This window comes from Nuphar pumila, chromosome 1 (genome assembly GCF_984573655.1).
Source record: "Nuphar pumila chromosome 1, dmNupPumi1.hap1.1, whole genome shotgun sequence".
In the NCBI taxonomy this organism is placed as follows: Eukaryota; Viridiplantae; Streptophyta; class Magnoliopsida; order Nymphaeales; family Nymphaeaceae; genus Nuphar; species Nuphar pumila.
In genome coordinates, this window is record NC_143249.1 from 133,818,626 (window position 1) to 133,843,553 (window position 24,928).

Consider the following 24,928-nt stretch of genomic DNA (forward strand, 5'->3'; position numbering starts at 1 on the left):
CAGCAGCAAAAAGGATCATGATGAAGTGATGTTGCTGCTCTTTGCAGATTGCCCAGTGCCCAACTCTTTAAGTGCATTATCCTGCAGGGTGGAGGTAAAGTGGGCGAATAATGGGCAGAAGGGCTTAACAACCACTGCGTGTAATGTCATCAGACTCTCCTGTGACTCCAAAAGACTATCTCTTCACATGGAGATTCCATATTACTAATGAAGATTGTTTTGGCAGTTACAAGTAAATGGGTGATAATGTCTCTAACCACAGTACTGCGCATGCTACATCTAGCAGTGTATAAGTAACCAACTTTTTTCCCAGATAGAAAACACATTTTATTCTTTTGGCCAAATCTTTCAAGGTTCTTTTGCTCGTCATCTTAACCAAGAACTAGAAACATGAAGAGAAGCAAAACAGAAAAAGAGAAAAGAAAAATGTCCAGAAGTTCTGATGAATAGTGAACAGAAAAATCAGTCCTCAGGATTAGCTGGTCCTTTCCATTTGAAGTTGTCTGCATAAGTCTTCACCTGCATCCATCGCAGACATATTAAATCATGGAAAAAGATTAATCATAAGCGAAAATTCCAAATTGCAATTTCCTATTTTATATGAGGTTTTAGAGATTTTAGATTTCCTGCCCTAAAGGCATAATAGCAACTGATGCATATCAAAGAAACCAGAAAGGTTTTATGGGAACAAAAAAGCAATCAAGTCTGTCACACACATTTCATTTAGCATGCATATCCCGTCTTGATAGGACACACCACTCGGAGACTTCATGGACACCACACGACACTTCATGGACACAGTCAAACCAGTTTTACACACAATCAACATTTTGTCATCGACTTTATCTATTTTCTTTTATGATCTTATTTATTTTGTATTCACAGTTCTTTTTCTGTTAAAATTTGTCACGAATTACATTACATTTAAATTTCAACCTAGTCTAATTTTTTTATTTTCATAATTATATGATTTAGAATTGTTTTATACACATACACATACACATACATGCATCTATGTGTGTGTATAATCGTGTCCTTGTGTCCTAGTTTTTAAAAATTATCCTAGCGTACTGGGCGGGTCTCACTCCTGCATCCATATCCATGTGACAGCCAATAGTCACTAAAAAGAAGCATTAAAACATTGCAAAGGTACAATCTGATTCAGCGTGAGAAACACAGACAAGATTAAAACACCTTTGGTGTATTATGCTTCTTATCTTCTGTGATAAGAAGCCCATACATAACTATTTTATTTGGACCAAGAGGTTCAACGTGTCCGACACTGACACTTTTTGACATGACTCAGACATAACTATTCTCGAACTTCAAAGTGTCCAACACTGTTGAACATGCTAGACACAGCGTATCAAGTGTTGGACACTGTGTGCAGTGTGTAGATAAGCGTTTAACATTTCATAAACCACCATTTGTTTTCCCAAGTACTGACTACATGGTGAACAATGATGATATTTTCTATGTGGCATTTTCGTTTAGGACACGACAGACTACAGCACATTTTGCCTTTTGGTGTTGTAGATAAACCAAGTCATTTGTCCTTGATAGTTGATACAGTCAAAGAGTATTGGCCAAATGTCATGCACTACCCTTTGGTATCAGTAGTGCAGGGTCCCTGTACCCTTTTAGTTTAGTTTATTTTGATGTTCAAACAGCCTCTTTGGTGCAGTCAAAAGAAGGGTCTACTATTTTCTTACTTTTGTAGATGTATAAGATTCACCTAAATATACTTTATGAAAAATTGGAGTTAGCTTTTTAGCTTCTTTAAACAATTCTGTAAAATGATTGATACTCAATTTACTTCATGCATGAAAGTTTTTCGCATGGATTCAGGGGAGCAGAACATTAGAACTAAAATGAATCAATTCCTTATTGAAAGATGAATTGAGCATTAGAGGATCTTGTCTCTACATTCCAAAACAGAATGGAGTGGCAGAGTGCAAGAATTGACATATTTTGGGAACTACAAAATCACTCCTCTTCTGAAGTAGCATTCTTAAAACCTTTCAGGGAAGAACTACTTGTATTGCAGTCAAATAAATCAATTACACACCGTTTAGTGCTTTAGAGGAGATGTATCTCATGCAAAATTATATGGTCACCCCCCTGACTATTTATACTTGGTATTTGGTAGCACTTGCTTTTCTTTTGATAATTCATTCATTCTTAATACATAAAATCATGCATTTTAGCATCTTTTATTGGTTTACATTTCATGCTTATAATGTTTCAGGGTTAAAGAAGCCAGGGTTCGAATTCCATGCGATTCGGAGTTAAAACGAGGAAGTTACGGCCGTTTTACGGTTGTGGAGTGAATCCCAAGGCAATTCAGACCTTGATCCAATCCAAAACATGCTAATTGGATCATGGATCCAATTCAGAAAACCTCTTTTGAAAAAAAAAACTTTTTGCATTAATAAGTTGTGTTTTGGAATTTAGAAAAAATTAGGAACTTAATTAATTCTTGTTTTAACCTAACCTACACTATAAATAATCATATATGGGGGGCCGTGAAAGGGTATTCAGCCCATTTCACGCCAACCCCATTCCTTCTTCTCCTCTTTTTTTTCCAAAGCAACTCCTCTTTTGCATTTTCTTTCTCTCTTCTTTCTCTCTCCTTTTTCTTTCTTCTTCTTTTCCCTTTCTTCGTTCTATTTCAACAATAGAGGCATGCTTTGAGATCAATCCGGATTGGAGCTGCACATCTCGTTGGTTGAAGATCATTTGAATTTATTAGATCTAAAATTTGATGAATTTTCTTGTCTCCTCTCTTAAAATCACGCATGGAATTGTGTGATTGCTTGTGATTTCAAGTCTTGATTCTCTTCTTTGCATTTTTTGATCATTCTGCAAATTTTAATTTTCTGCAATTCAATTAATGTCTGCAAATTGTTTTGAGCATAATAAGATTCATGTTCAAAAGTCAATTAGCCATTTGAATTGCCATTTGAGCAATCCAATAGGCCGATCGGCTCTTTGGAAGTAGAATAGTTGTTTTCCATTTTAATTTCAGTATAGTTTTTCTTCTTAGTTGTAATTAGATCAAATTAGATTAGATCCCATCAATGGATCTATATCTAATCTGGGTTTTTCTTGTTCTTTCCCTTTATTGAAAAACATAAAAAAGAAAAGAAGTGATCTATACTTAATTGATTTCAATTCAATTATAGCTTTAGATCAATCATTCTTATATCATAAATTTCCATTGTTTAATTGTTGTTTCTTTGATTCAATTTTCGCTATTAGATTAATTAGATATTACTTTAATACTGGAGTTTTAGATTAATTCACTCTTTGATTCAATCTAATGGATCAAAGAGAAAAAGATCAATAACTCTTATTTTCTGTTTTTATTTAAATTTTTGTCAGATTTTGTTTTCTGTAGAAATAGAGATTTTGAAATCCAAATTACGATTCGTAATATGATTCGTGTTTAAATATATTTGCTCTCTGCAAAAAATCAGCAGAATTGGATTTTTTTTACGGCATGTTCTATGTTTTTTTCGGCAGCATATTCCGGAATCTCTATTTTTTGCAATTTTTATTTCTTGCATTTTTTCTAGTTTTTATTTTTGATATATTTGGAGCTTCCGAAATCCAAATCCAAATCCGTAAAATGGATTGGATTCATGAACAAATTTAATTTCTGCTATGAATTTTTCGTTCATTTTCAATCTGTTTTACTATACTGAATCTATTAAATACCGGAAGCTGTCAGAAAATTTGACAATAATTTTCAGAGTTTTGAAGTTGTTCATTTGTTAATAAATCGAGTTTTATGTTGAATTTTACAATTCTGTAAATTGGATTTTATTCATTCACATGTTGAGAACATATCTGAAAATTTTGAGAATGATTGGAATTCAATTGATACCTAATTTGGTCAAATTACAGAAACCTATTCTGCTAGGGAATTCTGTAAATAACTAGTGGCAGAATTGTAATTTCGCGTATTAATTAAAATTAATGTAAAAAATCGTATTTTTGTGTTTGTGTTGTTTGTTTTTGCATGAAGGCGTCATTTGTTGATTCCACAGTGTTGAAATGAAGTATATTTGAATCTAAAGTGAAGAGGCAAAGGGTGAAGAAGCTTTATTTTTATTTTTTTCATTTTTTTTTCATTTTTCTAGTTAATTAGGGCCTTTTTGGCTACGTTAAAAACTTGTAATTAATTTCAATTTAGTTCTTGGGTTTGTAATAATTTCTAATTACATTTTATTTTTACATGTTTAGTTAATTCAAATTTTTCCTTTTAAGGCAATAAACAATTAGTATTTGTGGAATATGAAGTTTTATCAACTCGTTCCTCGTGTTCGATCCCGGTTCTCACTACTTATGAGAGTTGGATTTTTAAAATTTGGTGACCAACTTTCATAAATCATTTTCATCAAAATATCGTTTTAAAAATACATTAAAAAAGGGAACACCAAATTTTTGGCTCCCTTGCTAGGGAACGGCGATTGAAAAACAAGTATTCATTTTATTATCTTTTTGCTTGTTTACGCTTAATTAGTATTGTTAGTTTTTAATTTTTGTAAAATAATTAGGATTGTTAGTTTAATTCATTGCACTTTTGATTAGGATTATTAGTTTGTTTTCATAATTAGGATTAGATCCACGTTATTTGCAATCCATAGTGCCAAGCTTACTTTTCTTGCACGGCCCACCGAGTAGGATAACCCTTTCTAGGTGACTTGTGCATGATTGGTACCTTGCACTTAGTTTAAATTTTTGAAAATTTAATTGTGTGATTGCAAGTGCATGTTTGATTGTGTTTACTTGCTTTTGTTTTTTAGTTTACTTTTACAAATAATTGTTTGCTTCGTGGTTTGATCACGTGTGTACGCTAAGTTTAGATAGAAAACCCATTTAGGACGTGTGCTTATACCGGACTCGATCCAAGTGTATGCACGGGCGTAGATCCAAGGATCCCGAACTTGTATTGCCAATCGAAGACCCCGAGTCCTTAGTTAGAAAAATCAAGCGATCTAGCCCTATGGAAGAAGATTAAAGATTAACTCGTCTACTTCGGAAGTACTTTATTCTCAATGTCTATACTCCCGCCTCTTGCATCACGAGACCTGATGTGGGGGCGAACCAATTTGAAATCAAGGCCAGTGTTATACAAATGTTTCCATCTTTTTATTGCCTTAGCAATGAGGACCCATATCGTCATCTCGACGAATTTCTTAAGATCTGCTCTATTGTGCGGATCCATAATTTTGGGGATGACGCTTTGAGGTTAACTCTCTTCCCATTCTCCCTTAAGGATAAAGCAAAACACTGGCTTAAATCCTTAGATACAGTTCGTATTGCTACTTGGAACCAAATGCAAAAAGAATTTCTAAAAAAATATTTTTTCATTGGCAAAACCAACCAATACCGAAAGGCAATAACCAGTTTTCTCCAAATAGAGGGAGAACAGTTTTATGAAACTTGGGATACGTTGAAAGACCTACTCAGGAAGTGTCCTCACCACTAAATGCCCAAGTGGCAGTTAGTGTAGTATTTTTATGATGGCCTGTCTGACAAAGATAGGCAAATGATTGATTTGTCTTATGGCGGCACATTTATATTGAAAAGTGAGGATGAAGCATAGGCTTTATTTGAAACATTAAGTGAAAACTCAATGCATCATGTTGCATCCTCGCATCTTGATAGGACACCTGTGGGACCCAAGAAAGGGAGGATATACGAGGTAGGGGCCTCCCTAGAGCTACACCAAAAAGTAAAAACACTGACCCAAAATTTGAATCAGTTAATTTCATGCTCTACCCCAGCACAGCAGGTGTGTGCTTGCCCTGCACACCATGCCATGGATTGTCCAGTCGCGCCCTAGTATCCTAAATTTGTTTAAGAACAAGTTCAATTGGCACAAGGTTTTGCTAAACCTGGGAACAACCCTTTTGCACAGACTTATAACCCAATATGGCGAAACCATCCTAACTTTGCATGGAAGAATCCACAAATCCCACCCACCTTTCCTCCCCAGACCCAGGGTAGACACGGTAACTTCCAGCAAAGTTACTCACGTCCCAATTTTTCCCAAGCTCCACCTCAATATAGCCAGCCTTCTCCACAGGAATCCACTTCAAGCCAATCATTTCAGGAGAAGCTTTTGAAAACCTTTTGTGACATAAAAGCTAACCTCAGTTCTCAAACGCAATCAATAGCCAAGCTAAAGACTCAAATGGGACAGTTGGCAGAGGTGTTAAGCAGGCGTAGTGAGGAAAATTTATCGAGTCAACTCATCGTCAATCTGAAGGGTAAGCAACCCATGCACCATGGCTTGCATTTGATAGAGGATCATCAAGAACAAGCCAAGGCTGTGATGACCCTTCGAAGTGGGAAGGAATTTCACCCACCTAGGATGATGACCGAAGAAACCATTGCCCCACCCATAGAGCAGTCGAGTCATGCTACAAGGCCCAAGGAAAGTGGCCAAGGCACTCAGCCTGAGCCCTCACCTTCTTACATTCCTAGAGCCCCTTTTCCACGGGCCTTAGAGAAGTCGAAGTCATTTGCCAAGCAGGGAGTAAAAATGAATGAGATGCTTGAGTTATTCAAGCAAGTTAACATAAGTCTCCCATTGCTTGATGCAATTCAGCAAGTTTCAGCCTATACAAAGTTTTTCAAAGAACTTTGCACCCAAAAGAAGAAGTCAAGGTTCAATGCTCCCAAGCGAGTATATTTGACAGAGCAGGTGAGTTCAGTGCTTTTACACCAGACACCACCTAAACTCAAGGACCCAGGGGCGTCCATCATTAAATGTGTCATAGAAAACATTACTATTGAGTGTGCATTACTCGATCTTGAGGCAAGTGTTAATATCTTGTTGTGTTTCTTCTATGATACATTTGGGCTTAAGGATATCAAGCCTACACCTATGACATTGCAATTCGCAAATAGATCTGTCATGGTCCTGCGAAGGATTCTTGAAGATGTACTAGTCAAGGTGAAGGACTTCTTTTTCCCTATTGACTTCACAATTTTAAATATGAAAGGCGTAGACAACATCCGACAGACACCCATCATTTTGGGTCGACCCTTCTTGTCCACAGCTAATGCCTGTATTAACTGTCGCACTGGAGCCATGGATGTATCTTTTGGCAACAAGAAGATGTGATTAAACATCTTTAATGCTGCCATGGGACCTGCACGCAGTGACGCTTGTTTCCAGGTTGATGTTGTTAAAGACCTGGTTGAAGTCGAGCCTTTATGGATGTCAGTAGACCATCATCACAAGGAGGAGGATGTTTCATGTTTAGAAGATGAATTGGATGATAATGATGTGAAGGTGGTCTCACCAGGCAAAAGGAAAGCAGCCTGGACTTTTGAGACCCTACCTGAGATGGCAGAGTCACCTGCCAAACCCTCTATTGAGTGTCCGTCAACACTTGAGTTGAAACCCTTACCGGCTACCCTCAAGTTTGCCTTTTTAGTTGATGGCAAAACACTTCCCGTCATTATTGCTTCGGACTTGATCAGGAGAAACAGTTGATTCAGGTCCTACACGAGCATAAGACGACAAAAGGGTGGTCAGTCGCAGATTTGAAAGAGATTGATCCTTCTTTTTGCATGCATAGAATTAACATGGATGAGGGTACTAAACCTACCCTCCAGAGAGATGCAAAGGAGGTTAAATCCAAATATGAGGGAGGTGGTAAAAAAGGAAATGGTTAAATGGTTGGATGCTGGGATCATATATCCCATTTCTGATAGCCAGTGGGTGAGTCCTACCTAAGTTGTTCCCAAGAAATCAGGACTCAGAGTGATTATGAATGAAGGAGAGAGCATCCCCATGTGAACCACTATAGGGTGGTGAGTCTGCATTGACTACAAGAGATTGAACACAACGAGAAAAGATCATTTTTTGTTGTTATTTATTGATCATATTTTAGAAAAACTCGCAGGCCAGAGTTATTTTTGCTTCCTGGATGGATATTCAGGATATAACCAAGTGGTCATTCACCTAGAAGATTAGGAGAAGACCATATTCGCATGCCCTTATGGCACCTTTGCGTTTAGATGAATGTCGTTTGAGCTATGCAATGCCCCAGCGACTTTTCAAAGGTGTATGATGGCCATCTTCTCATATATGGTTGATGACGTCCTAGAAATTTTTATGGACGATTTATCTGTTTATGGCTCGTCTTTTGAGGATTGTCTTCAAAAACTGACAAGAGTACTGAAAAGATGTATGGAGACAAACCTGGTTTTAAGTTGGTAAAAGAGTCATTTCATGGTGAGACAAGGCATAGTGTTGGGTCATATTGTGTCCCAAAGAGGTATTGAGGTAGATAGGGCGAAGGTGGACACCATTGAACAACTTACTCCACCTACCTCAGTCCGCCAGATTCGTTCGTTTTTAGGGCATGTTGGATTTTATCGTAGATTTATCAAAGATTTCAACAAGATCTCTCGTCTTTTATGTGCATTACTCTCTAAGGAGACGCCCTTTGATTTCAGCCCTGATTGCATGCAGGCTTTCCTTAAGCTTAAGGAAGCCTTGATTTCAGCCCCTATTCTAATATCTCCAAATTGAGCATTCCCTTTTGAGATTATGTGTAACGCTTCTGATTTTGCGGTTGGAGCCATTCTCGGTCAAAGAATTGATCGGAAGTCATATGTGATTTATTACGCTAGTAAAACCCTATCTGATGCTCAGCTAAATTATACTACCACAGAAAATGAACTACTAGCCGTAGTTTTCGCATTAGAGAAGTTTCAATCATATCTTTTGGGCTCTAAGGTAACGGTCTACTCAGACCATGCTGCTTTGCGGTATTTGATGAGTAAGAAGGACATCAAACCGCGACTCATCCGGTGGATCTTGTTTCTACAAAAATTTAATCATGAAATTTGAGATAAGAGTGGAAGTCAGAATGTAGTAGCAGATCATCTATCGAGACTGACAATTGAGTCATCCCCTCAGTTGGGGCCAATTAATGACTCATTCCCGGATGGGCAGCGTTTTAGTGTTAGGTGTTTTCCTTGGTTTGCCAACATAGTCAATTATCCGGTGATAGGAGAATTACCAACGGATTGGAGTAAAATGGAAAATGATTATTTTATGGAGCAGGTAAAGCACTACTTCTGGGAGGATCCATAACTTTTTCGATTTGGAGCAGACCAAATCATTAGGAAGTGTGTGCCCGAGGAGGAGGTTCATTCCATCTTGAACTTTTGTCATTCCTTAGCATGTGGAGGCCATTTTTCTAGTATAAAGACTTCAGCAAAGGTCTTGCAGTTTGGATTTTGGTGGCCCACATTGCATAAGGATGCTTATGAGTTTTGTCAGAAATGTCCGCGATGCCAGCAAATGGGAAATATATCCAAGAGGGATATGATGCCCTTGATCCCCATCTTGATAGTTCAGATCTTTGATGTATGTGAGATAGATTTCATGGATCTCTTTCCACCCTCATTCGGTTTTGTTTATATTCTTGTTGGTGTGGATTATGTTTTCAAGTGAGTAGAGGCAGTGGCAACTAAAACCAATGATCACAAGGTAGTGCTTAAGTTCATTAAGCATAACATCTTTAGCCGGTTCGGTATGTCACGTGTCATCGTTAGTGATGGAGGCAAGCATTTCAAGAATGTACAGGTTGCTTCTTTCCTAAAGAAGTATTCTGTGCATCACAAGATAGTCACCCCATATCACCCACACACCAGCGGGCAGGTTGAGGTCTCTAAAAGGGAGATCAAGAGGATCTTAGAAAAGTCGACCAGACTAGACCGCAAGGACTGGTCTCAGCGTTTGGATGATGCTCTATGGGCATATAGGACCGCTTTCAAGACCCCCAATGGCATGTCGTCATATCGATTAGTCTTTGGGAAAGCATGCCACCTTCCTATTGAACTGGAACATAGGGCCTATTGGGCCATCAAAGTGTTCAATTTTGAGTTATCCCAAGCTGGTAAGGAACAGAGTTACTAGTCGAGGAAGCGGGAGCGGAAAGCGATACAGGAAGCGGGAGCGAGAAGCGAGGCACTTTCAAAAATTTAGGAAGCGGGGAAGCGTGGGACCACTTAGAAGAAAATTTCGAACTGTCTCGAAAGCGACCTAGGAAGCGAACCGAAAGCGAGGGGGAAGCGAAAAAAATGAAAAAATGGGGAAGCAAGGGGGAAGCGCGCTTCCCAAAAAAGGGAAGTGTGCTTCCCAAAAAAGGGGGACGCTTCCTCTCACGCTTCGGAAGCGCAACATTTCGCGTTTTCCCTTTTACCTAGGCACTTCCGGTAACTCTGGTAAGGAACACAGGCTACAATTGAGTGAACTGGAAGAGTTGTGTAATGAGGCATATGATAGTGCCAAGATCTATAAAGCACGAACCAAAGCTTTCCATGACAAGCACGTCAATAGGAAGCAATTCGTGCCTGGACAAAAAGTTTGGCTATTCAATGCAAGATTGAACTCTTTTCAGGGAAACTTAGGTCTAGATGGAATGGCCCGTTTGAGGTTCACGAAGTTTTTCCGCATGAAGCAGTCACGCTAGTGGACCCCAAAATGGGAAGGCATTTTAAAGTTAATGGGCACAGGTTGAAGCCCTACATTTTGGATCTTGGTGAGGGACAGGACGTGGAGTCCATCGATCTCATAGACTGTGAGGGCTAAGCACTATCTGACGTCGGGCTGAAGACGTAAAACTTAGCGCTAATTGGAAGGCAGCCCACACTAGTGTGTAAATTAGTAGTTTACTAGTTTTATTGTTTTATTGTTTTACTGCTTTATTGTTTTGCTTTTTGTGTAGTGAGAGTGAATGATAGATCATGCATACTATAATGAGTTACAGGATGAGGACAGTCTGGAGTTTCACATCACAAGGCACCATATCAAAAGAATTCCAGCATTTTTAAGCATTATTTGGTCGTATTTTTCCTTTTTTTGCTTCCCTATGTCTTTACGTGCATTCATACATTTATATAGTTTCATTCAAGCATGAGGGAGTGTCACTGAGAAGAGTGACATTCAAGCATGGGGGGAGGTATGATCTACCAAAAAAATTATGTCCATGAATAAAAATTTTGAAAAACTCATAAAATTGGGCATTTTTAAAGCAAAAGTTTAACAATATACAATGGTTTTTGCATATCTCTAACATTTTGAGATGAATTTTAAGCCCCATATGAAAATTTTTCCAAAATCAATTTAGATAAAAAGGTTACTTATGTGGCATTTAAAGAAAATATTTGTTTATAACTGTGAAAATCTATTATGATTTACATGAATACAAATTTATTGAATTTTTTGAAAATAAGCACATGTTAGCAAAGAAAGAAAAAGAAAAAGAGCATACAAATAGTATTTTGATATATCTAGTTATAGTGCATTTAAAAGCAAGATACAGGCATAAGTTGAAGTGTTTGTACTAATGTGATTGAATTCCTAATCATTGGGCCCAGACACGAGTTGAAGTATTTGTACTCAAGTGAATGGGGGCAGCTAGAATATCAAAACTCTTTGTGCAATTATCATATGAGGCCTTTTGGATTCGAGTAATTAAGCTTGAGGAGTGTTCTACACCTAGTGCCCTAAAGTCATTTGGTTTGGGAGCCATCGGCCCAAAGCTCGCTACAAGGATCCATTAGATAGCCCGATTAGTAAAGACATTGCTCAAGTAGAGAGAAAACCTATATGTAACTATGAAAATCCAAGATGTAGTGACTTGAGTAACTAAGTCTGAGGGACACTCTGTGTCTAATGCCTTAAGGTTGTCTAGCCTGGGAGTCACTGGCCTAAAGCTCGTTACATGGGTCATGAAATCTGAAAATTGACATAGTGCTCAATTGAAAAAGAAAATAATAAAAGAGCTTAAAGAAAAGAAAAACATTGTTTTGAAAATTTTTACAAAACAGTGCAAAAGCATTTGTGTAATGATAAATAGAGGATGACATGAGTAAGCAAATGGTTCTAAAAATAAAACATTGCTAATCCAAAAATCTAAAGAGATAAAAAGAAATTTTTCTAATGTGGAGGCATGGATGATTCAATAAACGAAAAAGAATGTAAATATCCGAAACGTATTTGTTAAAAAGCGCTTTTTACTTGCCTGATATTTGAGAGAATTATGAACAATATGCATGACAGAGATGTTTGTGGGTATCATCACTGGAAACCCTCACGAGACCTAAATCGTCCACTGAGGTAACCAAGGGGTTAAAAGGGTTTGTTGCATATACTAAATGCAATCGTAATTCCTACGAAAGTGAGTTAGGCATTTTTACTTTAGTTGCATTTTTTTAGAAATGAGCTTTTGTAGCCTAGAGTAGTATTTGCTCAAGGACTAGCAAACAATAAGCATTGGGGAATTTGATAATGCATGATAATGCATTCATTTTTAATACATAAAATCATGCATTTTAGCATCTTTTATTGGTTTACATTTCATGCTTATAATGTTTCAGGGTTAAAGAAGCCAGGGTTCGAATTTCGTGCGATTCGAGTTAAAACGAGAAAGTTATAGTTGTTTTATGGTTGTGGAACGAATCCCAAGGCAAGTTGAAACTTGATCCAATCCAAAACATACTAATTGGATCATGAATCCAATTCAAATATACTCAGCAAATACAAAAACCCAAATCCAATTGTTAAAATTTGAGAAAACCTTTGTTGAAAAACAAACGCCACCCTCTTTTTGCATTAATAAGTTGTGTTTTGGAATTTAGAACAATTTAGGAACTTAATTAGAAATTATTGTTTTAACCTAACCTACACTAATAAATAATCACATAAGGGGGGGCGTGAAAGGGTCTTCAGCCCATTTCACGCCAACCCCATTCCTTCTTCTCCGCTTCTTTTTTCAAAGCAACTTCTCTTTTGCATTTTCTCTCTCTTCTTTCTCTCTCTCCTTTTTCTTTCTTCTTCTTCTTTTCCTTTTCTTCTTTCTATTCCAGCAATAGAGGCATGCTTGGAGATCAATCCGGATTGGAGTTGCACATCTCTTTGGTTGAAGATCATTCGAATTCATTAGATCTAACGATTTGGTGAATTTTTTTGTTCCCTCTCTTAAAATGACGCATGGAATTGTGTGATTGCTTGTGATTTCAAGTCTTGATTCTGTTCTTTGCATTATTTTAATCATTTTGCAAATTTTAATTTTCTGCAATTCAATTAATGTCTGCAAATTGCTTTTAGCATAATAAGATTCATATTCAAAAGTCAATTAGCCATTTGAATTGTCATTTGTGCAATCCAATAGGCCGATCGGCTCTTTGGAAGTAGAGTAGTTGTTTTTCATTTTAATTTCAGTATAGTTTTTCTTCTTAGTTGTAATTAGATCAAATTAGATTAGATCCAATCAATGGATCTATATCTAATCTGAGTTTTTCTTGTTCTTTCCCTTTATTAAAAAACATAAAAAAGAAAAGAAGTGATCTATGCTTAATTGATTTCAATTCAATTATAGCTTTAGATAAATCATTCTTATATCATAGATTTTCATTGTTGCATGTTAATTGTTGTTTCTTTGATTCAATTTTCGCTATTAAATTAATTAGATATTAGTTTAGTACTGGAGTTTTAGATTAATTCCCTCTTTGATTCAATCCAATGGATCAAAGAGGAAAAAATCAATAACTCTTAGTTTCTGTGTTGATTTCAATTTTTTGGCAGATTTTGTTTTCTGCAGAAATGGAGATTTCAAAATCCAAATTACGATTCATAAATTGGATATGATTCATGTTTGAATCTATTTGCTCTCTACAAAAATTTAACAAAATTGGATTTTTTTTACGGAACGTTCTGTGTTTTTTCCGACAGCATATTCTGGCATCTCTGTTTTCTGCAATTTTTATTTCTTGTATTTTTTCTAGTTTTTGTTTTTGATATATCTGGAGCTTCAGAAATCCAAATTCAAATCTGTAAAATGGATTGGATTCATGAACGAATCTTATTTCTGCTGTAAAATTTTCGTTCATTTCCAATTTGTTTTACTATACTGAATCTATTAAATACCGGAAGCTGTCAGAAAATTTGACAGCAATTTCTAGAGTTTTGAAGTTGTTCATTTGTTAATAAATTGAGTTTTATGTTGAATTTTACAATTTTGTAAATTGAATTTTCTTCATTCACATGTTGAGAACATATCTGAAAATTTTGAGAATGATCTGAATTCAATTGATACCTGATTTGGTCAAATTACATAAACCTATTCTAACAGAGAATTTTGTAATAACTAGTGACAGAATTGTAATTTTGCGTATTAATTCTAATATAGAATTTCGTATTTTTGTGTTTGTGTTGTTTGTTTTTGTAGGGAGGCGTCGTTTTCTGATTCCACAGTGTTGAAATGAAGTATATTTGAATCTAAAGTGAAGAGGAAAAGGGCGAAGAAGCTTTATTTTCATTTTTTTTTCTAGTTAATTATGGTTTTTTTTGCTACATTAAGAATTTGTAATTAATTTCAATTCAGTTCTTGGGTTTGTAATAATTGCTAATTACATTTTATTTTTACATGTTTAGTTAATTCAAATTTTTTCTTTTAAGGTAATAAAGAATTAGCATTTATGAAATACAAAGTTTTATCAACCTGTTCCCCGTGTTCGATCCCGGTTCTCACTACTTGTGAGAGTTGGATTTTTAAAATTTGGTGACCAACTTTCATAAATCATTTTTATCAAAATATCCTTTTAAAAATACATTAAAAAAGAGAACACCATCTTTTATCAAAACATAGGGGAATAACTTCACTCAAAGCAGTCAAGTGCCGCTTTATTGGATATCAGTCGGTCAAAAGGGATATTGTTGCTTTGATCCGATAGGTGAGAGAGTGTTGACTTCTAGACGTACTTTTTGAGCATTTGACATATTTTGCTTTTGTTTCAATAGTGAAATCCAATATTGACTTGTCCTTCCTAGTCCCCATATATTGAAGAAAATAAAAGCTTAGATTCTAATGCCAAATCTCAAGTTCTTCAAACCTATAGTAAATAACCATCAGACTTTATTGTTGTTCCTTTTCTTGATAGACAGCTGGCAGTTACAGGAGACAGATGGCCTTCTTGATGCCCAACCTACATCTCCCACTACTAATCATGAGCAAACCTCATAAGAGACATCAACATTTCATGTAAGGTGTAGTTCTAGAGACTCTCTCTCTCTCTCTCTCTCATTTTGCTTCATATGAATCTTTTACTACTAGTGATCAGACCTTTCGTGCTTTAGTTCATTTCTATTCTAAATCTAACTCTTAATATGAGGCTGCTCTACAACAAGAATGACAGAGTTAGATGCAAGCATGGGATCTAGCGAAATTACCTCAGAGGAAGATGACCATTGGGGTGCAAGTGGACGTACAAAATCAAGAATATGGCAGATGGTATTATTGAAATTATAAAGCCAGACTTGTGACAAAGGACTACAATAGGAATATGACTTATTTATGAAGAAGCCTTTGCACCAGTTGATTAACATACATGCATTATTTGCAGTTGTAGCAATCAGAATATGGGATTTATTGCAGCTAGATGTAAAAAATACCTTCTTGATTAGTGATTTCGAAGATGAGGTAAGTATGCAACTGCCACCAAGCTTATTTGATTCAGAGGATAAGTATGTAGATTGTGTAGAGCACTTTATGATATTAAATAGGCACCTAGTGCTTGGTTTGAAAAATCTAGTACTGCTATTAAGGGGCTTGGATTTACTCAAAGCCATCATAAACTCACAATATCAGCATATGATCTTGTTATATGTAGATGACATGATTATAGCCGGAGATGATTCAACCATGGTAACTCATCTGAAGTAGAAACTTATAGAATTGTTTGAGATGAAGGATTTAAGAGAGCCACGCTACTTCTTGAGACTTGTAGCATACTCAAGGAAAGGATAATTGCTATCTTAGCATAAGTATGCAATCGACTTAGTGAGTCGTGCTCCCATTGAGGCTAACGTGAGACTACAATCAACTAATGGAAAATTGCTTGATGACCCTATGATATATAGCTAGTTGGTCGGAAGTCTCATTTGATGACTACTCGACCATATATTGCCTATGCAGTACATATAGTCAATCAGTATATCAGCACACCTTGGTGGTACATTTGGCAGCAATATTGAGGATTCTTTGGTACATTTGAGATACAATGCATTATGTACTATTGTTTTATCGACTTCAACACTTGATCTTACAGCCTATTGCGATTCACGTTTTGGAGGATACAATAGATGCATCATTCCACCATAGGCTATTGTATTTTTGTAGAAATTGATCAATCAAAAAAGTAAAAGGTAGCAAAGGTTGCCTTGTTTATTCCAGAGGTTGAATACCATGATATGGCACGAACAGTGGTTGAGATTGTATAGTTGAGATGATTTCTTAATGATGAGTTTATAGTTGAAGGCACCTACAACTTTTGCATTATGACAATCAAAATGTCATTCATATAGAGAAGAATTTAAAATTTCAGAGAGTATGAAACATATTGAGATTGATTGTCACTTTGCTCGTGAGATGTATTTGGAGGATGTTGCATCATTGTCCTATGTTTGTTCAGAGTATTAGATTGCCGATGTATTCACTAAAGCTCAATTAACTACACAATTTTGCTCTTTCATCTCCAAGCTTGCAATGGTACCTCTAAAGCCATCTCAAGTTTGAGGAGGGTTCGTGAAATAGAGCTCCTTGGGTCTTAGGGACATTTCTGGTATTACATATGTTTTGTGACAGTGTGTGTCCATACTCCACATTGTACATAGGAGTTTTATGTACTTTTTTTCGTTCATTTCCTCCACATTTTATGTAATGTATTGTACTAGTCAAACTATAAGGACATAGTGATTCAAAAACTGTGGAGTCAATACAAGGGGGTTGACCCCTAGTGGTGTTATGTCTACCTTTTCACGTTAATGAGGAGAACTCTTCACTTGTGCTCTCCTCCTTGTGTACTCCTTTTTGCAAATACCATTTTATTACCTTCGACTTCTGGGCAACCAGCTTCGCGCTGCAAGAGGGGTGCACACATGATTCAAAATGAGGATGCGAAGTATGCTATGCCCTACCACCTCTTTTGCTAACTACGTGCATGACCCCTCAGGGTCTAACTAAATACTTCTTTTAGTTTCATTTTCTAAAAGAGCTTAGTAATTTTCCATCTATACTTTAGGGATTTTACAAATTACCCATTTTTTATTTTTCATCATATATGTTCTTTTCGTTTTCTTGGGTTTCAAGCGAGGTTGCCAAACTAGGAAGCGGAAGCAGGAAACGATATGGGAAGCGGAAGCGAGATTTAAAATTTATAGGAAGCGGGAAGTGAAGTATCAATTTAAAAGCGAAATATTAAAAACAATGAAGCAATATGGTAATTGAATAGGAATCGAACAAGAAACAAATAAAAACTAAAATAAAATTGATCATTCTTATATTTCATGATTTTTGAGTAAAAGAGTTAATTTTTGTTAAAATCTAACAATGATGGTTACTAATTTAAAGAAAGTACATGAAAAGTGAGTGAAAACGTGAGAGAAAATACATGAAAAACATGAAAAGAAACGTGAGAAAAGCATATAGGAAGCATAGACCATGTGTGTGGGAAGCATAGAAGAAGCGTGGGAATCGAGATTCCCATGAAGTTTCCAAAGCGAGGAGTATCGCTCTTCCGAAGCGAGTTTCCGGGAAGCAAGCTTCCCACCTACCTAAGAAGCTTCCGGTAACTCTGGTTTCAAGACAATAGGTTGACCATGTTAGAATACAAATAGGGTTATTTCAGGAATTTTATATAGGGATATTATGGGAATTTGACATAGGCTGTATATAGGGTTTTTTTGTATTTTCTTCTCTATTTTCTGTATTTTTTGTATTAGTTATGTTAATAGATTTCCTAGTCATTAAACAGAAATTATAACTATTAGTTATCGGCAGTATGTGTTTGTGACAATGTACGTTAGCACCTACAACTTGGAAATTTAATTTGCATTCATCATTATAAGAACTGTCAATAAGGAAAAGTGCTTTAACCCAAACGCCCTTTGTATCACTTAAATAACTCATTATTATGTTTCCAAGGATAAGAACACTTTTCTGTCATGAAGGTGAAATATAAAGCACTATACCTTTACAGTTGGTGTGTGGTGAATCCTTACCTGCATAGAATTGTTTAAAGGTCAGATCAGAAGTAGATAAGATGATAAACATTCTCCTAGTAAAGAAGGAAGAACCAAATAATGAATAACCTAATCAGTGAATCAAAGCTTAAGGAGTTACAGAACTGTGGTAGTCTTCCAGAAAAGACAAAAGCACTAATTTGAGATGGGAATTAATGTTATAGTAACAAATGACTTGGTCGGCTATAAAAACACAAAATCCACCGCATGCTTTTTTTATAATGATTTTAGGGTAAGATGTGTGAACTTTCAAAAGCAAGCAATGAATAGTTTTGCCCAAGATAATGAAGTTATTACGGTATATCTCTTTTAATGTTCATATATACTCATTTCTCATAAAATTTATGTGGTCAAATCCCTGAAGGAATCGAAGTGACAATGTCCATCCCATTCAATATTGTCAACCAAGAAAGTGTTAAAGATATAAGTATATGCATATAAATGTATGTATATAAATATATATATAATACATATTATATATTTATTTTATCATTGTAATAGGTAAATACCCAATAGGGGTATTTTCATCTTTTCATAGTCTTGTAAAAGGTTGTGCCCATTAGGGGCACAACAGTCTATTTATTTATTTTTGTACAAACTAGGAATTTAGTTTGACATTAAGGGCATTGAGGTAACCCACCCATAGAGTCGTTGAGACCTCCCCAATGGCGCTGGCTCCATGCTCTCCTTGTGTATATATGGGGTATTTCCCCTGTTTTAATGTTAATGCTGTTAAATTATGTATATATAAATATATATATACATATACTTATATATATATATACATACGTATATATATACATATATGTATATATATATATACATATTTCTTTTTTTGTTTTTTGTTTTCTTATTTCTCCAAATACCCAATAGGGGTATTTTGGTAAATCCCCATGTAAACTCTTCCCTTTTCCTTTTCTCTCCTTTTTTTACTTTTTTCTTTGTTTCTTTTGCTTTTTGTAAGACCACAAGGGGCCCACTCATCTTGTCGTTGGGGCCCCAACGGTCATATTTATGACCGTTGGGGCTCCCAACGACTAGATGGGAGCCCCCTTGTGGTCCCTTCTTCTTGGCCTCCTCCTCTATAAATAGAGGAGGCTTTCTCTTGTATGGTATTGAGTTTTTTACCCTCTTCTTTCTTTCTTCAATAATATCCAACTTACCACTTTAAGTCATTTTTCCTTTAGTTGGTTTTTTGTATACACTTTTAGTGTTTGTGTTCTTGGCTCTTAAGATCACTCTTAAAGAGTGGTTTGCTTTATCGGTGCTTCCGCCCCTCTTCATTACATGGTATCAGAGCAAGGTTGGTAATCGGGCTTCTCTTTTTTGTCATCTTGGGACATGTGCCTCTCAAGTTTTTGAAGAAAGGAAGACTATTCGACACCTATGGAACACGATTCTAAAGTTGAGCTTTCTTTTAAGCTCAATGGATCCAATTACCTTATGTGGGCCTCCGCTATGAAAAATCAACTAAGAGGTAAGAAACTTTGGGGTTTTGTGATGGGAACTACTCTCGAACCCTCTCTTGTTCTCACTAAAATTGAAAATGGGGTTGAAAAAGCTTTAGATGGCAATGAGCGCATCAAAGCTATCAATGACCATCAATCCAAAGTTGAGGATTGGGAAAGTAACCATGCCAAAATTTTGGAATGGTTTATGAACAATGTGGACCTCAAAAATTGTGCAAACATTGCAAAATTTAGAAGAGCCAATGAGGCATGGTTCTTTCTTAAGGGTATGTATACCCAAAAGGATCTAGCTAGACAATTTTTTTGTCAAGAAAAAATTTGTTCCACTAGACAAACGGATATGAGTGTTCGTGACTACTTTAGTTCTTTAACCCCTCTTTGGGATGAGCTTGTTCTTCTTGAGCCCAAATGGGTGGCTCCGAAAGATATTGAGTTGAGAAGAGAACAAATTGAAAATGAGCATTTTTTCCAATTTCTCCATGGTCTTCAACCGGAATTTGAACAAGTTAGGGCATCCCTTCTCCATAGAAGTAAAGCCCTACCCATTGAAGACGCCCTTGCCGAAGTATGCCAAGAAGAAACTCGACTTGGCCTAAGTATTAAGAGTGATGAAGTTTTGGCCGTTACTAGGCCCGGATCAAATGTAAAAGCATATAGACCTCCCCACTTTAACAAAAATAATGGATATAGAAAGGGAGTGATTTGTCACTATTGTAATGAATCGGGACACATTAAACCGGTTTGCCCAAAGCTTAAGGGAAAAGTGGTCGCGGTTGGAGAAAATTCTCCAAAAAAGGAAGAAGAAAGTGTCAAAGAAGGAGATATCAAAGAAACTCTTAATCATATCTCTGAAGTTCTCCAACATCTTCTCAAGACTTCTTCATCTTCAACATCCGGAGCCGCTATCGCTTATTCTTCATCACCTCCAGGTATATGGATACTAGACTCTGGTGCTTCTTTTCATATGACATCTCATAAAAACTCTATTTCTAATGTTTTTTCCGAACCCATATTTTCTTATGTTTCAACAGCCGATGAGACATCTTTAAAAATTGAAAGTATTGGAACACTTGATTTTAAAACTTCTCAAACCTTTTTCGTTCCTAAAGTAAGAGTCGTTCCAAAAATTAATCTAAATCTTTTTTCTGTTTCCCAAATCACCGATCATGGATGTCAAGTCTCTTTCTCACCTAAAGATTGCACCATGCAGGATCTCCAGTCAGGGAAGCTGATTGGGCAAGGCCATAGAAGAGGTGATCTTTATTTTATGGACTTTTTTACTCTTCCACCGAAGTCATTTTGCAATCTTATAAAGGACAAAAGTATTGGAATTTGGCATAAGAGACTTGGTCATCCAAATTTTGTAAAGATGTCTCTTTTTCCTTTTTTGAACAATACTTGTAGAGACAAACACATGACTTGTAAAGATTGCATTTTTGGGAAATCTAAAGCTATTCCATTTCCTCAAAGAAATTATTTCACCACTCGGCCTTTTGAACTTGTTCATTCCGATGTATGGGGACCTTCCCCTATTTTATCCAAAGGAGGATTTTCGTACTATGTGGTCTTTATTGATGACTTCACTCGATTTACATGGATTTACTTCTTAAGTCGCAAATCCAAAGTTTTCTCCTTCTTTAAAGAATTCCATGCAATGGTTAAAAATCAATTTTTAGGAAATCTATCAATTTTTAGATCTGATTCGAGAGGCGAATACATGTCCAATGAATTTCAAATCTATTTGAAAGAAAATGGAATTTGCCATCAACGTTTTTGTCCAAACACTCTGCAACAAAATGGTCTTGCGGAAAGAAAACATAGACACATAATAGAAACCACAAGAACTTTATTAATCTCAAAAAATATTCCAAAATCCTTTTGGGCCGAAGCGGTTCTAACCTCAACATATCTTATCAATAGAACCCCTTCATCTTCTTTGAAAAATCTTTCTCCATTTGAGAAACTTTACAATATGTCTCTCGATTATAAAAGACTAAGAATTTTCGGATGTAAATGCTTTGTTCTAACTCACAAAAATGATAAACTTTCTTCTAGGGCAATTGAATGTATTTTCTTAAGATATGGCGAAAAACAAAAAGGTTATCGATGTTTTGATATATTCGAAAACAAACTTTATATTTCAAAAGATGTCACATTCTTAGAAGAAGAAAATGGTTTTTCGCATAAACCAAATGAAAATATTGATTATTCTTTTTTATTTGACTTGTTACCTCAAGAAAACGTCATAGATGATCATGTTGAATCTAGTGAATCTCTCGTAGAGGATCATTTTGAACCTCTAAATGATGACCAAAATTTAGAAGAAAATGTACCAAGGCAAACGCAAGTCTACTCTAGAAGAAATGAAAGTAATCCTCCTTGTGCCCTTGAAAAAATCTCTCAAAATGAGTCGATTGAAGAATCCTCTCAAAGAAGATCAAATCGTATTTCTAAAATACCAAATAGATTTGTATCTTCTGATTCTTTTTCTCCAAATTTTCGACTATGTCTGCTAGCTCTTCATTCAATTCATGAACTTACTCATTATAATGATGCTAAACAATATGCTTATTGGAATGAAGCAATGGAACTGGAACTTAATGCACTTAAAAGAGCACAAACTTGGGAAATCATTGATCCACCCAATGGCAAGAAACCCATTGGATGTAGATGGGTTTTTAAAGTAAAAACTAAGAGTGATGGCTCTTTAGAAAGATATAAGGCTAGGTTAGTGGCCAAAGGATATGCCCAAGAGTATGGGGTAGATTATGATGAAACTTTTGCCCCTGTTGCTCGAATGACTAGTGTTCGAGCTCTTATTACAATAGCCTCTATTAAAGAATGGCCAATTTTTCAACTTGATGTCAAAAATGTCTTTTTAAATGAAAATTTAAATGAAGAAGTTTATATGGAACCACCTCTGAGTATGAATTTAAATGGTAAAATTTTAAAATTAAAAAATGCCTTATATGGACTTAAGCAAGCTCCTAAAGCTTGGTATGACAAGTTTAGTAATGTATTAATCAATTTAGGATTTACTTCTTGTTATACTGACACTGCTCTTTTTGTTAAGAAGACAGCTGATTTCATTGTTATTCTTCTGTTATATGTTGATGATATGATCATCACTGGGAGTGACAAAAAGGGGGTAAATGATGTGAAGTCTATGTTAAAAGAAACTTTTGATATGTCTGACCTTGGATTCTTGAGATATTTTTTAGGAATTGAAGTGGCTTACTCCTCGCGAGGATACATTCTATCTCAAATGAAATTAGCAGCAGACATTTGTACCAAGTCAGGAATATCTGATGAAAAGAAAGTTGAGACTCCCGAAGTTATCAATGCAAAATTGAGACTTGAGGATGGTGTTCTTCTTGAGGATTCAACCCCCTATCGTCAATTAATTGGATCTCTCACCTATTTATCCATCACCCGTTTAGATATAGCTCATGCGGTTCATGCTGCAAGCCAGTTTCAGCATGCACCTACTTCAGTTCATATGGCGGCCGTAATGAGAATTGTGTGATACATCAAAAATACCATCTCCAAGGGACTCTTCTTATTTTCTTCCTCATCTCTTGAATTAACTGCTTTTACTGATGCTGACTGGGGAGGAAATCCCAATGATCGTATCTCAACTACTGGTCTTGGTATTTTTTTAGGTGAATCTCTCATTTCGTGGAGATGCAAGAAGCAGCAAAAGGTCTCACTATCATCCACTGAAGCTGAATATCGGGTCATGGCAATGACAACAATAGAAATTGTATGGCTCAGAAGTCTCCTTGGTGACATGGGCGTCCTCATTTCCTCTCCCACCAAGCTCTGCTGTGATAACAAAAGTGCGATCTACATTGCAAGCAATCATACTTTTCACGAGCGGACCAAGCATATCGAAATGGATTGCCATTATGTTCGAGACGAATACCTCAGAGGAACTATCACATTACCATACGTTACTTCAGAATATCAACTGGCTGACTTCTTCACCAAAGCGCTCCCAACTCCACGATTTATGTTTCTTCTTAGCAAACTTTCGATCTTCTCCCCGTAAAGTTTGAGGGGGCATGTTAAATTATGTATATATAAATATATATATATATATATATATACAAATAATTATATATATATATACATACGTATATATATAAGTATATATATACATATATGTATATATATACATATTTCTTTTTTTGTTTTTTGTTTTCTTATTTCTCCAAATACCCAATAGGGGTATTTTGGTAAATCTCCATGTAAACTCTTCTCTTTTCCTTTTCTCTCCTTTTTTTACTTTTTCTTTGTTTCTTTTGCTTTTTGTAAGACCACAAGGGGCCCACTCATCTTGTCGTTGGGGCCCCAACGGTCATATTTATGACCGTTGGGGCTCCCAACGACTAGATGGGAGCCCCCTTGTGGTCCCTTCTTCTTGGCCTCCTCCTCTATAAACAGAGGAGGCTTTCTGTTGTATGGTATTGGGTTTTTTACCCTTTTCTTTTTTTCTTCAATAATATCCAACTTATGACTTTAAGTCATTTTTCCTTTAGTTGGTTTTTTGTATACACTTTTAGTGTTTGTGTTCTTGGCTCTTAAGATCACTCTTAAAGAGTGGTTTGCTTTATCGGTGCTTCCGCCCCTCTTCGTTACAAATGCTTTCTCAAGCATTTTATTATACAAAATCCTATATTTTTCAAATGTAATCTAGGCCCTTGTGTGGCCCATGTGTGTGTTTTTGTGTTAACCCATAAGTGGTAGAGGGATTCTCTTGCATTATCTGTAACGCCCCGGATTTCCAAAACAAAGCAAAGTTAAAATTTTCATGAATTTTTTTTTTTGCAGCGGAATTTAGAAAAGCTTTTAGCAGCGGAATCAGACGATAATGAGTCGTTGGTTTTAGAAAACTTCGTGCACATCACAGGTATGTGACCAAGCACCCCTTGACCACCAAGGTGTTCCATTTATCAAAACTACTTGTTTATTACAAACATCACTGCTTGGAAAAGCAGTATTGGTTCAATAAAAGCAGTACAACTCTGTCTAGAGAATCCTTGGAACTCGATGCCGCCTTGTTCCGCATATCGCAACGCAGGTCAAATACTTGAAATCCCCATAAAACGGGGTCAGAACTACTGATGGTCTGGTAAGTAAGCAATCATACATCCATTCAACTCAAATAAATGCGTTGACCACTCAGGGTCACAGTTCGCAATAACGACGCTCAAGTCTCCACAACTTAGCGTATATCGCAAGACCCTCCTCGGAGCTATGAGTTGAACATTCACTCAAGTCTTCATGACTTAGCGCAAACCTCTATAGGGCTGTGATTTTAATATCTTGCTTAAGT

At 36.2% G+C, this 24,928-nt stretch overlaps 1 protein-coding gene across 1 annotated transcript in view; it reads right to left on the bottom strand.

Moving 5' to 3' along the window:
* Window positions 1-302: 302 nt before the first annotated feature.
* Window positions 303-24,928, bottom strand: part of FRO1 (NADH-ubiquinone oxidoreductase-like protein) — an 82,444-nt gene continuing 57,818 nt past the window's right edge. The window contains exons 4-5 of the mRNA XM_089998808.1: window positions 18,071-18,100; window positions 303-519 (exon numbers count right to left, since the gene is read on the bottom strand). Coding sequence (XP_089854934.1) covers window positions 463-519; window positions 18,071-18,100 — 87 coding nt within the window. The 3' untranslated portion in view covers window positions 303-462. The remainder of the gene's footprint in view (window positions 520-18,070; window positions 18,101-24,928) is intronic.